The sequence below is a fragment of the Schistocerca serialis genome, chromosome 7 (assembly GCF_023864345.2).
Source record: "Schistocerca serialis cubense isolate TAMUIC-IGC-003099 chromosome 7, iqSchSeri2.2, whole genome shotgun sequence".
Lineage (NCBI taxonomy): Eukaryota > Metazoa > Arthropoda > Insecta > Orthoptera > Acrididae > Schistocerca > Schistocerca serialis.
This window is the reverse complement of record NC_064644.1, coordinates 248079192-248093728: the sequence shown is the minus strand read 5'-3', so window position 1 is coordinate 248093728 and position 14537 is coordinate 248079192. Positions and strand designations below refer to the sequence as shown.

The 14537-nt window shown below is 43.2% G+C and overlaps 1 protein-coding gene across 2 annotated transcripts in view; it reads left to right on the top strand.

Annotated features, from left to right (window-relative positions):
- LOC126412281 (myotubularin-related protein 10-B) overlaps window positions 1-9086 on the top strand; it is a 124489-nt gene extending 115403 nt beyond the window's left edge. The window contains exon 13 of one of the 2 annotated variants that reach the window (XM_050081792.1): window positions 6940-9086. In XM_050081792.1, coding sequence (XP_049937749.1) covers window positions 6940-6993 — 54 coding nt within the window. In that variant the 3' untranslated portion in view covers window positions 6994-9086. The remainder of the gene's footprint in view (window positions 1-6939) is intronic. The other variant, XM_050081791.1, reaches the window with a different exon arrangement.
- Window positions 9087-14537: the final 5451 nt, after the last annotated feature.

Here is a 14537-nt window from a genome sequence, read left to right as displayed (position 1 = left end):
TTTTAGTTTCATCAAAATTCTAAGAAAAAGATCACTTAGCAGTAATTTCAAAATCCACTTATATCAATCGCCCATTATACCTGTGATGTTATATGGATGTGAAACATTAATATTTAGAAAGAAAGATGAAGAAAAACTGTTAATATTCAAAAGAAAAGTACCAAGGAAAATTTTTGGACCTGTATACGACGAAAATAACATGGAATGGAGAATAAGAAGAAATGAAGAATTAAGAGGGCTGTACAAACACCATAACATCATTGAAGTGCTCAAGAGGAGAAGGTTGAATTGGGCAGGCCATATAGCAAGAATGACAGAGGATAGACTACCTAGAATGGCATTCAGCAGAACAATAGAAGGAACGAGAAGAAGAGGGAGACCCAGACCCAGAATCAGATGGCGGGATAACATTCAGGGGGACACAGTGAGGATGAACAGCAGCAGCAACTGGACAAACAGCGCATTGGACAGGCAGAAGTGGAAGAGGCTCATAGAGCAGGCGTATGTTCGATAAGGCCCTTGCCACATGTAAAGTAAAAGTAAAGTAAGTAAAGAAGTTACATCCCTTCAGAATAATCAACATTACTGTGGAATCAGTGGGCAGGTAGAAAATTATGCTACAGAAGTGGATAAGTACTGATAAAACTGGCCAAGTTACATATATGATGTGGGCATTTGCCTCAAAAATTGATTATTTTCTGTTATATAAGCAAAATGTTGCTTCATCAGAAAAACACTCAGGAAGTGTAATTCATTCATGAAATAGGTAGATTAAAAACCCTTGATAACTGATACTTGGGTATTGCTCATCATGTCACCACAATGAGGTGGTATTGACTGATAAGATTCAAGGAAGAATAGTGTGTTTGTATGGGTTTCTTTAGTTATCATGAGTGTGTCCTGGATCATCAGCAAACCACAGATAGAAAACTTGATCTTCAAGTATTACTTGGCTCTTTCAATTTGACATCAGTTATTGATTTTCCTACTTGGGTGGTACAGGAAAGCAGCACACTGATAGATAATGTTTTCATAGACCAAGATAAATTTAATCAAATAAAAACTTTTCCTATTAAGAATAGTCTGTCTGGTCATATTGCATAGCTAGTTACAGTGTAGCATATAGCTCCATACAGTAATGCAAAACAGTGCCCCAAAATAGTGCGTTCCATTAATGATTTAACACTTCAAAATTTTAGGGAAAGCTTGCAACAGTTAGAGTGGGGTGAGGTGTACAGGGAACATGATGCCAATTTAAAATTTAACCTATTTCATGATACCTTTGTGAGTATATTTGTTACCATTTCCTTAAGAAAACAGTGAAATATAACTGTAACAAACCATGTAAAAAGCCATGGCTTATTAAAGGGATAAAAATATCTTGTAAACAGAAAAGGGAAATGTATCTTATAGCTAGGAGGAGTAATGATTCTGAAACAATGAAACATTATAAAAACTACTGCACTGTATTAAGAAAAGTTATTAAAAAGTCCAGAAGTATGTGCATTATGTCTGAGATTAGCACATCTGATAATAAAATTAAAACAATTTGGAATATTGTGAAAAGGGATACAGGGCAACCGAGAGAACAGGAAGACTGTATTTCTATCAAACACAATGAAAAGTTTGTTAACAAGAAGTCAGAAGTAGAAAACATTTTTAATAATCATTTATTAAGTGTTGTAGGAAAATAGCTGCGATAGGCCTAGCAAGCCAGTAGTGGGTAAATCAACTGCTTTCGAAAAGGGAACATGCCTCGGATCACGGAACGGATTTAAAGGAAACCAACCAAGCAATGGAAAAGGATTACGAGATGGTTTACGACTGGGCACCTTAAACGTAAGGACTCTAACTGGGAAGTTAGAAGAAATTGTAGAAATGATGGAAAGGAGGAAATTGGACATCTTGGGACTTGCTGAGACTAGGTGGAGAGGAGTTGGTGAAAAACCACTAAGTAAAGGATGTAAACTGTACTGGATAGGGAATGAGAGGGGAAGAAATGGAGTGGCAATAGTGGTCAGAGAGGGTCTGCAGGAGGAGGTGGAAGGTATCAATGATCGAATGATAAAAGCCAGAGTACGAGTGAAAGGAAAAAGCATTGAAATCATCCAAGCATATGCCCCACAGGTGGGGTGTACAAAAAAGGAGAAGGAGGAATTTGAGGATGACATGCAAAAGCAGCTAAATGGAGGTAATCAGATTATAATAGGGGACCTCAATGCACATGTTGGCACAGACAGGAAAGGATTCAAGGAGATAATGGGACCAGAGGGCTGGGGGAACCGAAATAGAGAAGGAAAATTGTTGCTGGAATTCTGCAAGAGGAATAAGCTGGCGATCGCAGATTCCTGGTACAAGAAGAGAAGTAGCCACAAAATAACTTGGTACAGTGGAGACTGGTCCCAAACTTCAGTAGTAGACTATGTACTAGTGGATAGGCAGATGATGAGCAGCCTCACAGATGTTAAGGTCATTCCATCTGAGGCCTTAGACAGTGACCATCGGCTGTTGGTAGCCATCCTGAGAGAGAAAAAAGATAGGAGGGCAACAGACATACAGGAGAAAAGGTTGAAGACATGGATGCTGAAAGAGGATGAACGGAGGACCCAGTACCAGACACTGATCAGGAAGAAGCTGCCAAAGGAAGATCAGAGAACAGTGGAAGAAGAATGGGGAGATTTTAAGAGGGCTCTAGTTGAGGCAGCTGAGACTGTGTGCGGAAGAACTAGCACAAAGAGGAGAAGTAAGGAAACCCCATGGTGGAACAACATATGTAAAGAGGCAGTACTTCGAAAGAACAAAGCCTTCAGAGAATGGTTCCAGACCCGAACAGAGGAAGCTAGGGTAAAATATAAGGGAAGCAAGAAAGCGGCACAGACCATAGTAAGGGCGGAGAAGAAGAAGTGGATGGAAAAATGGACAAGAATGTTAGAAGAGGACAGTGAAGGGAACAAAAAAGTACTTTACACCATGGTAAGAAATAAGAGGAACGACAGAAGCGAGTGCCTGAGGATCATGGATAATAATGGAAGAGTTGTGGAGGAAATGCATGAGCTCAAAAAGATTTGGAAGGAGTACTTTGAAGATCTGTTGAATGCTGTCAAGTGGGTAACTAACAGCGATGGAGAGCCTAAGGCAGCAGACGATTATAATAGTGGGGAAATTGATGATCTAACTTGGAATGAAGTGGAAGAAGCCATAAAGAGGATGAAAGGGGGCAAGGCACCAGGTTGGGACGAAGTAACAGTGGATATGATACGAGCAGCAGGAGAAGTAGGAACCCAGTGGGTATACAGAGTGCTGAGGGTGGTGTGGAAGGAGAACAGAATTCCTGAGGATTGGAAGAAATTAATTATAGTCCCGATCTTCAAGAAAGGGGATAAAAGGAGATGTGAGAACTACAGAGGAATCACCCTGCTATGCCACTGTGGAAAAATCTATGAAAAGATCCTGGAGAAGAGAATAAGAAGCAGTATTGAAAGTAGACTGCAAGAGGAGCAGTATGGTTTCAGACCGGGAAGATCAACAACGGACCTCATATTTGCGGTAAGACAACTGCAGGAAAGGCACTATGAGTACGGGAAGGACTTAATCATGGCCTTTTTAGATATTGAGAAGGCGTATGACAGTATCTATAGGGACAAGCTCTGGGATGTGCTGAACGCAAAAGGGATAGATGAAGAGATAACACGAAATGTCAGAAAAATGTATGAGGGAAGTGAGAGTTGTGTGAAAGTGGGGAGGGAACGTACTGCATGGTTCAAGCTGGAAAATGGGCTGCGACAGGGAAGTGCACTTTCGCCTTTATTGTTATGGATGAAATCCTACACCAAGTATCAGATGCAATTGGAGATCATAAAATGAAAGCAGTGCTTTTTGCCGATGACCTGATGTTATGGGGAAATTGCGAGAAGGAGGTGCAAGAGCAGTTAGATGTATGGGAGGCAACGGCAGCACAATATGGAATGCATTTCTCTGCAAAGAAAAGTGAAATAATTGTCACAACAAGGAAGAAGAATAGGCCAAATGTGGATATAACTTGTGGAGGGGAAAAACTACAAGTGGTAGAGAACTTAAAGTACCTGGGAAGCATGATTGAAAGTAAGGGGGGAAACGCAATGGAAATAAATGAAAGGTGCAGAAAAGCAGGGCAGTTCTTCAAATGCATTAGGGGGCTTATTTGGAGCAAGGAGGTGCCACAGAAATCCAAGGGAATTACATACCGAACCTACTTTGTCCCCATATTGGCATACAGAAGTGAGACATGGGTAATGCACAAAAGCGACAAAAGTAGAATACAAGCTAGTGAAATGAAGTTCCAGAGGAGCAGGTTGAGTGTAACAAGACGAGACAGATTGCGAAATGTGTATGTGAGGGAAAGACTAAAGGAGGAACCAGTACAGGACAGGATAGAAAGATCAAGACTGCAGTGGTATGGACACATGAAGAGAATGGATGAGGGAAGAATTCCAAAGAGGATGTTTGATCTGCAACTGAAGGGGAAGAGGCCCAGGGGAAGACCAAGAGATAGATGGGTGAAGGGAGTGAAGGAATGTGTGACGAGAAGAGGAGAGAACTGGACGAAGGTGGAAGAGGGGGAATGGTGGAAAGACAGAACACGATGGAGAGGCTTGTGTTCCCGACAGACCCAGCCAGTGGCTGGAAACTGTCCAAGATGATGATGATGATGATGTAGGAAAATAGGTTCCAGTTATTCATTAGAAAATGCAAAGCAGTGTGTGGAAGAGGCCGTACCTACGCAATTTGATTAAATTGAAATTCAACCCACCTCTCCTATTGAAATTAGGAAAATAATAAATTCACTCAAATGTAAAAGCTCACATGGAATTGATGACATTTCCAACAGAGTACTAAAAGCTTGATCCCAACAAATAAGCAGCATTCTCAGCTGCATATGTAGTAGCTCACTGAAACAGAGAATTTTTCCAGATGTACTGACATATGCCATTGTTAAACCATTGCATAAAAAAGGGGATAGATCTGATGCTAACAACTGCTGTCCAATCTCACTTCCGACATCTTTATCCAAAATTCTTGAAAAAGTAATGTATTTAAGAGTAGCATCACATATTTGTAAAAGTGAAGTACTAGCAAAATGTCAGTTTTGTTTTCAGAAAGGCTTTTCAACAGAAAATGCTATATATGCTTTCACTGATCAAATATTAAATGCAATGAATAACCAAACATCACCCATTGGAATATTTTGTGATCTCTCACAGGCTTTTGATTGTGTGAATCATGAAATTCTTCTAGATAAGCTTAAGTATTGTGGTATGTGTGGGACAGTGCACAAATGATTTAATTCATACTTAACTTGAAGAATTCAGAAGGCTGAAATTAACGGTACAGATAGTCTACAAAAACCAGCAGAGTCCTCTAACTGGGGAGGTATCAAGAATGGTGTCCCACAGGGTTCAGTCTTGGGGTCCCTTATTGTTCTTAATATATATGAACGACTTGCCACTCTATATTCATGAAGATGCAAAGTTAGTTCTTTTTGCTGATGATACAAGTATAGTAGTCACACCCAAGAAGCAAGAATCAGCTGAGGAAAATTATTAAGTGGTTCTCTGCAAATGGACTCTCTCTAAATTTTGAGAAAACACAGTTTATACAATTCTGTTCAGTAAATGGCAAAACACCATTGATAAATATAGACTATGAATGGAAGTCTGTTGCTAAGGTAGAATACTCAAAATTTCTGTGTGTGTGTGCATTGATGAGAGATTGAATTTGAAGAAACACATTGATGATCTGTGAAACGGTTAGGTTCAGCTACTTATGCTGTTAGGGTTATTGCAAATTTTGGTGGTAAACATATCAGTAAATTAGCCTACTATGCCTATTTTCATTCACTGCTTTCATATGGCATCATATTTTGGGGCAGTTCGTCATTAAGAGAGAAAGTATTCATTGCACAGAAGTGTGTAATCAGAATAATACCTGGAGCCCACGCAAGATCATCTTACAGTCATTTATTTAAGAAACTCAGAATATTCACAGTACCTTCGCAATACATATATTCACTTATGAAATTTGTCATTAATAACCCATCCGAATTCAAAAATAACAGTGAAGTGCATAGCTACAGCACTAGGAGAAAGGATGATTTTCACTATTCTGGATTAAATCTCACTTTGGCACAGAAAGGCGTGAATTATGCTGCCACAAAACTCTTTAGTCATGTGCCAAATAGTGTTAAAAGTCTGACACAAGCCAACCAACATTTAAAAGCAAATTAAAAGAATTTCTGAATGACAACTCCTTCTACTCAATAGATGATTTCTTAGATATGAAGTAGTAACAGTAAAAAAAAAATTATTTTGTGTAAAGAAAACTTATGTTAAAGTGACACGTTCCACATCATTATGAAATGTCGTATTCATGATCTATGGAACAAGGATTAATGTATGCATGTATGTACAGTGGCACACTAGAAGAAGGGAATTGTGCATCACAGAGAGATGTACTGTTAAAATTTAGAGAAGGTACATTTTAAGAAGGGTGAGAGAGCGTATTAGTTCCTACCACATATATCTTGTGACTAGACAGTGACAAGAAGAATTGGAAATTCAAGCCTATTCGGAGGCTTCGTGGTAGTTGCTATTTCCAGACACGATTCATTATACTGTCCACTCAATGTAAGTTGACACGCAGTGTGGTGGTTGATGGGAGCGACTGTAAATGGAAAATGCATGTACTTTTGCACACATCGGCCATCACACTGAGTGTCAACTTAGTTAGTGCAAACAATACTCAGTGTGTCCCAAAGGGATAGGCCTAGTCACAAATTCTTAAGGGTGCCATAATAATCAATTTTCTAGGGCTCTGGACTATTTATAGTTGTTATGAACTTTACATTTAGTTTCTATAAGTTATTAAAATGTCATATTTCAATAATATATGTTTCTTTTTCAGGGGTATGTTGCTAGCAGTAGGAAGATGTTACTGGATGAGAAGACTGCAGAATAATTATTCACAGGACATCTTTCCAAAGACTTTATTTTAATGTATGTCATTTAACACCACTATTATAAGCCATGATTAGCAAGTATTAGAATGTATAACAACTTGAAACAAAGGAAACATATAATTTATTTACCAAAGAAAATTGTTGTCTACTTGCCCACTTGGTGATTCATGCCAGATTCATGCTTTTTTCCTGCTTGTTGTATAAATTTGAGTAAATGGAAACATGTTTGTCTGTGCAGATCTGTGTGTATATTGAACTATATGGAAATTTGTATTGAATGTTCTGTGCCATATATCATAGGTAGGTCCATTAGGAAAGTTTTTTTCATTCAATGGTGCTTATTTCTGCATCCAGTTTCATTTGTGGTTGCTTACAGTGGAAAAATTGTAATATTTGTAAGAAAGTTTATGTGTGTGTGTGTGTGTGTGTGTGTGAGAGAGAGAGAGAGAGAGAGAGAGAGAGAGAGAGAGAGAGATTCAATTTTGATTTGTATATACTGTATAAAACATATTTATACATGAAAATAATTTATGCAAATGTTTTAGCTCAAATTGTTGATGTGTAATTTATTGTGAGAATTTACCCTGAAATGTTATCAGTGGATGTTAATGATGATGTAGTACTTGAAATTTAGAGGCATGTGAGGCATTTCTCTTTCAAACTGAAAGTTTCTATTAGCTGTGCTGCTGGACATGAATATTCATGATTACAGCAACTAAGAATTCAAATAATGTTTGTCTTTTGGCTTTGTAAAGTGTTAAATATTTGTATTGTTGGTAAAATTTTGTGCAGAGTTTATTACCTTACATTGTAAATGAAAACGGCTTTTGTTCTATAATGATGTCTTCCTGTACATGCACTTTTGTGTGCAATACATAAATGTGGATATCCAAGTTGAGAAACTGAAATATAATGTACACAAATAAAAATATGTATATTATGACTATTTTCAATTTACACTGGATGATTTCACAGTTTTGTGTAAAACACTATCGTTATTCTGTATTGACTCATAGTCTAAAACCAAATCCCAAATCTTTCAAAAGACGTTTTCACTCTTGTGAGCAATACAGTATAGAAAATAAAATAGATGTTTAATATTTTAATATTATGTATAGTAGTTGTGGACTCTAATGCAAAACTGGATCCAGCTGGTAAGCAATGTGGACAAAATGATAGCTTTCTTTGGTACCAAAGAAAGCTACCATTTTGTCATTACAACTTGTGCATGACTCTCCTCTTTCCATTTGCTATGGGGCTGTTTGATTGTGATGCGACAGTTCCGTTATCACAAAATGTTTTCAGGGTGCAATTGTCGCTCTGCAGTAGTGTGTGTGTGGATATGAAACTTCCTGTCAGATTAAAACTGTGTGCTGGACAGAGACTCGAAATTGGGATCTTTGCCTGTTGTAGATAAGTACTGTTCTGACTGAGCTAAGTGCAAATCATGACCCATCCTTGCAGCTCTACTTCCACCAATACCTCATCTCCTACCTTCCAAACTTCGCAGAAGCTCACCTGCGAAACTTAAACGACTAGCATTCCTGGCAGAAAGGATATTGTAGAGATGAGGCATAGCCACAGCCTGGGGGATGTTTCTAGAATGAAATTTTCTGTTGCAGCAGAGTGTACACAGACGAAAAACTTCCTGGCACATTAAAACTGTGTGCCAGACCGAGGCTTGACCTCAGGACCTTTGCCTTTCATGGGCAAGTACTCACCAATTGAGCTACTCAAGCACGGCTTGGGACCCGTCTCCATGTTATCCTTTATTCCAGGAGTTTAGACTTGCAAGTGTTGCAGGAGAGTTTTGTGAAATTTGGAAGATAAGAGATAAGGTGGGGATGGGTTGTGAGCTGTGTTTGGATGCCCAGATGGTAAAGCGTTTGCCTTTGAGTCCTGGTCGAGTGCACAGTTTTAATCTTCCAAGATGTTTTATCACGAAATGTTATTTGATCACTGTTTAACAGGTCTGCCTATTTTCTTGAAAGTATTCCAAAAAAAATTTTTGAATAGTGCTAAATTAGTTACACTGATGTGGGAATTACTTTGTAAGTATGTAGGTGTGCTGAGCTAAAATAAAAAAAGATTAGGAAAAGCCATTGCTCCTCCTTTTACATTATTCAACTATAGTTTCTGTCTTCTGCTTCATACAAAGCATTTATGTAACATTACTGATTTTCACTATACCTGTCCATGTTGAATATAAACCTACCTCCCCCCCCCCCCCCCCCCCCCCTCCTCTCTCTCTCTCTCTCTCTCTCTCTCTCTCTCTCTCTCTCTCTCTCTCTCTCTCTCTCTCTCTCTCTCTCTCTCTCTCTCTCTGTGGATTTACCTTTTTTTTTTTGTCTGGTGTCTGTCTGCATGGCATTATAAACATTTGCTCATGTTGTAAAATTCCACTCCACACCCTAGACGTGGCTGCGTAATTAACACTAGATCACCCAGCTTCGAACTGTCCCTGAGAATGCTGAATTGCTTCCTTCCGGTCTACCACTTAGTTTTGTGTTGATGAATTTCAAAGTATTTAACAAAAGGATCTCATCAATGGAACAAATTGCATTCATTGAGTCATTTAAATGAATTTTCTTTGTGAAGTTTCCTGATAAATTATTTTTGATTATTTTGTAATTCCAAAGAAGACTACAGGACTAAGTTTGGTATTGGTTGTTCGTGATGATGCTTGACCTCATAAGTAAGTTAATATTCTCACACACATAAAATATTTTGTAAAAGATTATCAGGCTTCAGAATAAACATGCAGATTCACTCTTATGTAAATGAACAGTTTACAATAGAGCACTAATGTTTCATATGAGAGGAATAATAGGTTGCGTTGTTACTGAAATAAAAATAGTTTGAGATTGAATACAACATTATTATTCACCAAATGTAACACAGCACAACAAACTTACATCCATGCTAGTCATCATGCAGAAAGATGAAAAAAATAATTAAAACACAATTTAAGAACAATTTTCTGTTACAAAGATAATTTTCACTTGACAGGACGATTGATAGAACATTGCTTTATTGTATTTACTTTGCTTTATAAAATGAGATTACACTGTGAATAGTTGGCTTCATAAGAATTACATAGTAGCTCAGAAACAATAATTCGTACAATAATATTGTTTGACAACGTAATGTAATTGGATGGATAAAAAAATCTACTCACCAAGCGGTGACAAAACACACACATAAAAGAAGATTATAGTTAGACAAGCTTTCAGAGCCAGTGACTTCTTCAGGCAAAAGGGTTTTGAATTTTTTTTTTTTTTTTTTTTTTCTTTATTGTATTTCAATTCCCCTATCGGGGCGGGCTGGCAGCAGCATATGCGCTGCTCTTCAGCCGAAAGACATAGAACAAAACAATAGAAGACATTTAAAAAACAGCAAAGGAGAGAAGAAGGCGAACATAGATATAAAAAGGGAGAACATCATGGAAGGCAATATACAAAAAACGGGGTGACTGTAAAATGGAGATAAAAAACTGTTTAAAAGTAGCACACACAAAAAGCCACACACTGCGACGATTAAAAGAAACACAAGGCACAGTATGACTGGAGCATAAAGGTGTTGACGGCTGGCATAGCACACAGCGTAGCACTGACGGCGAACCTCAAGGCAGCACACAATTAAAATCACACCTCTTGACGCACACGAGAAAAGCACGAAACACAACACGGACGTGGCACACTGATGTTGATCAATACAGAGGATCTGCCAGGTTCAAGGAGATGAGGGAGACCTGAAGAAGGGAGGGAGGGGAAGAGATGGGGGAGGGGAAAAGGGGGGCGCTCGGAAGAGGGCCAGGTAGGGAGGGATGTGGGAAGGAAAGAGGCAAGTATGGGGTGCAGGGTCTCAGGGGAGGGGGGGATGGAGGAAAATCCGCTCTGGGAGAAGGAGGAAAGAGGAGAAGGGGGCCCTGGGGAGGGGGGGGGGGAACAAGGCCGGGTTATAGTTGGAAGGAAGGGTATATGTCACGGCGAAGTTCGTCATCCGGGAGGGGGAGGCGTTGGAAATTGCCCTGATGAAGGAGATGGAGGGTGTGGAGGTGGAGAGAGGGAGGGATACAGCGATAGAGCCGCGGCAACGGGCGGGGGGTGGAGAGGAAGGAGGAAACCAGAGGGTGGGGGGGATCAACCCTGCGAACAATGTAAAGGATGCGGAGATGTTGGAGGAACAAGAGGAGGTGGGGGAAGGGGATCAGTTCATACAGGAGCCGTGTGGGGGAAGGAAGGCGGATACGGAAGGCAAGGCGGAGCGCATGGCGTTCAAGGATTTGGAGAGCCTTGTAAAAGCGGGTGGGGGCGGAGATCCAGGCGACGCTGGCATAACAGAGGATAGGACGGATGAGGGATTTGTAGGTGTGGAGGATGGTAGAAGGATGCAATCCCCATGTCCGGCCGGACAGGAGTTTCAGCAGGCGGAGGCGGGAATGGGCTTTCTGCTGGATGGTCAGGAGATGAGGGGTCCAGGTGAGGTGTCGGTCAAGGGTGAGGCCAAGGTATTTCAGGGTGGGGGTGAGTTGGATAGGACGACCATAAAGGGTGAGGTAGAAATCTTGGAGGCGAAAGGAGCGAGTGGTACGGCCTATGATGATTGCCTGGGTTTTGGAGGGGTTGAGACGGAGGAGCCACTGGTTACACCAAGTGGTGAACTGGTTAAGGTGGGTTTGGAGGGTACGTTGAGACCTTTGAAGGGTAGGATAGAGAGCCAGGAAGGCGGTGTCATCAGCATATTGGAGAAGGTGAACTGGTGGGGGTGGCTTGGGCATATCAGCTGTATACAAGAGATAAAGGAGAGGGGAGAGGACAGAACCCTGGGGGACGCCAGCCGTGGGATAAAAGATACGGGAGTTGGTGTTGTGGAGGGCGACATAGGAAGGACGGTGCGAGAGGAAGGAAGCGACCAGACGGACAAAATTGATAGGCAGGGCGTAGGTTTGGAGTTTAAAGAGGAGACCGGGATGCCATACACGGTCATAGGCATTTTGGAGGTCAAGGGAAACAAAAATGGCGGAGCGACGGGAGTTGAGCTGGAGGGACAGAAGGTGAACAAGGTTGAGGAGTTGGTCATCAGCAGAGAAGGAGGGTCGGAAGCCACACTGGGTAAGGGGGAGGAGGTGGTGTTGAGCAAGGTGCCGATGGATACGGTGGGAGAGGATGGATTCAAGGACCTTACTGAAGACGGAGGTGAGGCAGATGGGACGATAGGAAGAGGCGGCAGAAGGGGGTTTGTTGGGTTTGAGGAAGAGGAGGACGCGGGAGGTCTTCCACAGGTCAGGGTAGAAGCCAGTAGAGAGGATGACATTATAGAGATGGGCGAGGACAGTTAGGAAGGAATAGGGGCTTTCTCTAAGGTGACGGTAGGTGACACAGTCGTGACCAGGGGCCGTGTTGCGTTTGGACTGGAGGAGAAGTTTAATGTCTTGTGCTGTGATGGGAGTGTTGACGTCCGAGGGGGGCAACTGCCCCAAGTACTGGAGACTAGGAGCAAGTGGAGCGACTGAGGTATCAGCACGTTCCATGACGGTGGGGAAAAGAGAATAATCAAAGTGGGGATCATCGGGGATGGAGAAGACCTCGGAAAGGTGGGAAGCGAAGTGGTTGGCCTTACTGAGGTTGTCTGGAAGGGGGCGATCGTTATGGAGAAGGGGGTAGTGGGGAGTGGAAAGGGAACCAGTAAGACGATGGAAGGCAGACCAGTACTTGGAGGAGTTGATAGGGAGGGTGGCATTGAGTCGTGTGCAGGTCTGGCGCCAGTCCCGGCGTTTCGTTGCTGTAATAAGGTTCCGTACGTGTCGCTGTATTTGCCGGTGGCGTTGGAGTGTATCCCTGTCACGAGTGCGGAGGAAGGAGCGATAGAGGCGGCGGGATTCACGGAGGAGGAGGACAGCCCGCGGAGGGAGAGTGGGACGGTGTGGGTGGATGGTTTTAGTAGGAACATGGGCCTCCACGGCGTCAGTAATTACCGTCTGAAGGAAGGACGAGGCGCGGATGATGTCGTCAGGATGGCGATAGGTAAGAGGGTGGCTTTCGACCTGGGTGGAGATGGAGTCCCGGTAGGCAGCCCAGTTGGCACGGCGATAGTCATGGACGACCTTGGGAGGGGGTGCAGGTTGCGGAGCTGGAGGGGGGCGGTTTGCAGACGTTATGGTGAGAAGGACAGGGAGGTGATCGCTACCTGTGGGGTCAAGGACGGCGACAGTGATACGCCCAAGGAGGTTGGCGGAGGCAATGACAACATCGGGGGTGGTGTTACTTTCGGGTCGGGTGTGCTGGGGAATGGGAACAAGGTCACCCTGGATTGTGGAGAGGAACTGATGCCACCGCCGAAGGGCAGCAGGAGTGCGGCTATGGACGTTGAGGTCGGCGGCAATCACATAGGTGGAGAAGGTGTGATCAATGTGTGAGATGAAGTCATAAGGAAGAGGAGCAGTGGAGCGGACATAGATGGTGGCACAGGTAATGGTGAGGGAGGGGAAGAAGACGCTAAGGATAAGGTGTTCAGTGGGGTCATTGAGGAGAGGTTGTGGCTGGACGGGGATATGCTTAAGGTGGCCAATCGCGACTCCACCCTGCGCACGAGGACCAGGAGCATCAGTGCGGTGGAGGATATAGGGGGAGGAGCGGACAGAATGGTGGGGCTGGAGAAAGGTTTCATTCAGGAGGAAGGTGTCGACCTGGTGGTGGGAGAGGGTGTGCATGAGGAGGTATTTGTTGGAGCGGAAGGAGCGAATGTTCTGGAAGAGGATGCGAGACTCGTGCCGCGCCATGACGGGAAGGAGGGGGGGAAGAGAGGGAAGGGAAGAGACTTAAACTAGGGTGTCGAGGCGGGTGAAGGTGAAGTGGGCTTGGTTGTGGGAGTAAGTGGCGAAGGTGTTCAGGTGGAACACAGAGCGAGCAGCAAGGGATATTTGTTGGAAGGTGTGCGGGCGCTGAAAAGGGTGAATGTTTTGGAGTACAACGGTAATGAACCGGATGATGTCCTCGGCCGTGGGGGGTGGACGGAGGGAATTGTTAGGATGGACAGGAGGATCGACGGGACGAACTGGGACTGTAAGTTCAGGGGTGGCTGGAGGGGGTTTAGCTTTACACTTGTGGGAGTATGTGGGATGGGGGCCATTGCAGGTATTACAGGAAGGAGGAGCAGCGAGGTTGGGGCAGTTCTTGAGAAAGTGGGAGGCCTTGCAATGGGGACAGGTGGGGGGGTTTTTGCAGTTGGGAGTCAGGTGGTCATTGTACATCAGGCACCGTTGGCAACGGTAGGATTGGGGAGGGGATTTGGAGGATTCAACAGGGTGGCGACGGTGGTATATCAGGGCACCCTGGGTGAGGAGATGGTCTATGGACGGGGCGGACTCTGAGAATACCCGCATGAGGTAGGTGGGACCAGAGGCATTGTGGATACGGCGAGCAGAGCGGATTTCCAAGTCCGGGTGGGAGTTCAATTCTACCAACACTTCATCCTCTGTGATCACCGGGCTGAGCTTGGTGATCACAGCGGTGTAGGTGGGGGGGCGACGGGGAGGCTGGGG